At 54.7% G+C, this 3,039-nt stretch overlaps 1 protein-coding gene across 1 annotated transcript in view; it reads right to left on the bottom strand.

Annotated features, from left to right (window-relative positions):
* Positions 1-3,039, bottom strand: part of LOC102760441 (HLA class II histocompatibility antigen, DRB1-16 beta chain) — a 24,102-nt gene that overhangs the window by 1,751 nt on the left and 19,312 nt on the right. The window contains exon 2 of the mRNA XM_015562776.1: positions 2,174-2,443. Coding sequence (XP_015418262.1) covers positions 2,174-2,443 — 270 coding nt within the window. The remainder of the gene's footprint in view (positions 1-2,173; positions 2,444-3,039) is intronic.

The raw sequence follows: 3,039 nt of genomic DNA on the forward strand, positions 1-3,039 counted from the left end.
CCGTCTCCAGTCCCAGGCCCCAGCAGGCCCCCCTCAAACCCGGCCTGTGGCCCCGCAGCTGGTAGTGCCATGGGCCTTGAATCTCTGCATACAGCCCAGGCCTCTGGATTTGAGAGACTGAGGAAATTTGGGGAATTTTTCGTATCTGGAAATAGTTACTCATTGTTGAATGAAGTGTTTACAAATCTTTGCGAGGCACAGAGTGTGTGAGTTCCAGTGTGATTCCTGGGGCAGGGCTGCCTGGTCACATCCAGGCTCTGCCTCTTACTGGTGATCCTGGGAGACCCTCTCTGCTCAGCTCCTCACCTGCAAAGGGGGTGATAATACTAACTCACCACTTAAGGACATATGAGGACCAATGGACCTGAAACATGTACAACAGTGGCTGGAACATAGCCATCACTTTATGTCAGCTGTTTATTATATACTAGAGGCCAGGTGCACCAAATTTGTGAACTTTGGGAGGTCCCTCAGCCCTTCCAGCATCCTCTCACAGTCCAGGAGTCCTCCGCAAATGTCCTACTGATGGCTTACGACTGCCCCCTGGGGAGCAGGCCTAAGTTGTCAGTTGGACATCCTTAGCGCTGCTGTGGATGCAGGAGAGGCTCCCACCACCACTGTTGAGTTCACCAGCCTTGAGACCAGCTTCAGGCCCACTGGGAGCAACTCCGGCATTGAGCACCTGTCCCCTGGAGGTCAGTGCACATTATAGCAACCAGTTATTCCGCAGTTCTGTCAATTTATTATACAGGATGGAGAGAAAATAGAAGGAAAGCCGTGGGGAGAAGCTCGGGGACAGCTTGGGGAAGATGGGGACTCAGGGTGTGAAGTCCTGGGAATGTGATCACACCTGAGAACACAGAGATGGTTCCCCTGGAAGCAGGAAGGACGGTGATTCCTCACCTCCGGGGGCTGAGTCCTGAGGGAGAGGGAGGAGCAGGGCAGCACTCATTATAACACTTACAGTGATACTCACTGAGCTACCCGCTCCTTCTCAAAAGAAGCCAGCAAAGGAATTCCTGTTATCGGAATTCCTGTCTTTTTATAATTGTCTCTTTTCAATGTGACATTTGAACTCAGGGCAGAGGCTGGGACTCATTCATATGTTTGCTTCCTGACTGAGACCAGGCTCAATAAATACAGATTTGTAGGAGGAAGAGGAGGAGGAGCCGGTGGAGGGGGAGAGAGAAGAAGAGGAGCAGGAGGATGAGGAGAAGGAGGAGGAGGAACAACGTGGGTCCTAAAAGGTAGATTTAAGATTGATGGTAAATCATTGCTAGCAACTTCTGAGTGCATTTCATTACCTTAAAGATGTTTAAATTCTTAACATGAAAGACATAAAACAGAATCAAAACACAAGCCAGGAAATGGAGAAAATGCTGAATCAGTGTCAGTAAAGTGTCTGTCCTGCTGCCTAGAGAACCCGGGAAATCACTGAGAAAAAGGCCCGGATCCCAGGGATGACAGACAATAGGCCATTCTTGGAGCAGGAACAGCCATTAGCCAACACCTACGTGAAAACTGTAGAAGAACCTGAGAAATCAAACAAGGATAAATTAAAAATTAAAAACAAAATTTCATCTGAGTATTTGGCAACATTGAAAAAGATTTAAGAAAACAATGTGAGGTAAATTGTCTCAACTCTAAACAGTTAACATGTAATGACTTAAATGCTGTCAGCCTGTGTAGGTGTGACATCAGTGTGTTAAGTAACACAATTACAATCAGACCCAGGCTCCCCATCACCCCCTCTGTAAACACAGGGCACTGAGGGGGGAACAAGACACTGAGACCTGAAAGGAGCTCAGAGAGGCCAGAGGTGCCTCGGAGGCCCCGCCCCTCACACCCAGCCTGACCCTCCGCCCAGGGAAAGGCCTGTGTACCCAGCACCCCTATTCCAGGGCTCAGGGTCAGGGGAGGTTTGGCCAAGACAGAGGACTCCCTCCTCCCACCTCCCACCTCCCTCCCTCCCCGCTGCTCCCCAAACCCTCCCCCGACTGGACACTGGGCACCCCCGGAAACACCCAACACAAGACAGGACCTCAGGGTCCCACAGCCGACCTCAGGCCCCTCATGGGTGCTCCTCACAGCCCCGTGTGCGTCCGTCCTACACACACACACACACACACAGGCACACAAGCCACCTGTCCCTCTTCCCCCACCCCGCGCTCACTTTTCCGCTGCACTGAGAATCCCTCAGACACCCAGTAGTTGTGTCTGCAGAACTTGTTCAGCGCTGCCCGCTTCTGCTCCATGAGGTCCTCCTGGCTGTTCCAGTCCTTCTCATCAGGCCAGCCCAGCTCGGTCAGCGCGCGGTACTCCCCCAGATCGCTGTCGAAGTGCACATACTCCTGCCTGTTGTAGAAGTATCTCTCCAGGTACCGCACCTGCTCCGTCCCGTTGTAGAAATGACACTCGGCCTTAGGCTGAAGCAGGAAATGCGCTGTGGGGACAGGAAGGACCCCTCACGCTGGTGAGAGATGACGGTGACGCCGCCCAGTGTGGGGTGGCCAGGCAGTGGGGACACAGGACCCCAGCACCCCACTGCCAGCTCCCGGGGGCCCATCCTCTGGGTTTGGAGGGAGGCCAAAGGGCAGGAAGACCCCTGGGACCCTCAGCCACTGAGCACCCACTGGGCACCCACTGGTCTGCCCCTTGGGGCTCCGGGCTCTAGGCTGGGTGAGGACTTGTGCCATCACTGCCTCCTCCTAGACCTGCCCCCCCCCCCCACGTTCCCTTCCCCACCCACCTCCTCCTGTCACCACCTGGGCAGGGGACCTATTGCCAGGCTCCAGCGGCCTGGTACCCAGGGAGGAAACCGGGCATGGCCCTCTGCTCTGCAGCTTAGAATTCACCAAAGAGCCCATCACAGAGCAACCACAGACCATCCACACAGGAGGGAGATGGCAGGAAAGGGGCGCCTGGAGCAGGGACCACAGGGTCCAAGTTCCATCAGGGGCGGGGCCAGGGCCTCTGAGTGACAGGATGTGGGGGAAGGGTGGGGTATGTGGGGAGGGGGGACATCTGAGGGGAAGGCAA

The sequence above is a fragment of the Myotis davidii genome, unplaced genomic scaffold (genome assembly GCF_000327345.1).
Source record: "Myotis davidii unplaced genomic scaffold, ASM32734v1 scaffold2838, whole genome shotgun sequence".
Taxonomy (NCBI): domain Eukaryota; kingdom Metazoa; phylum Chordata; class Mammalia; order Chiroptera; family Vespertilionidae; genus Myotis; species Myotis davidii.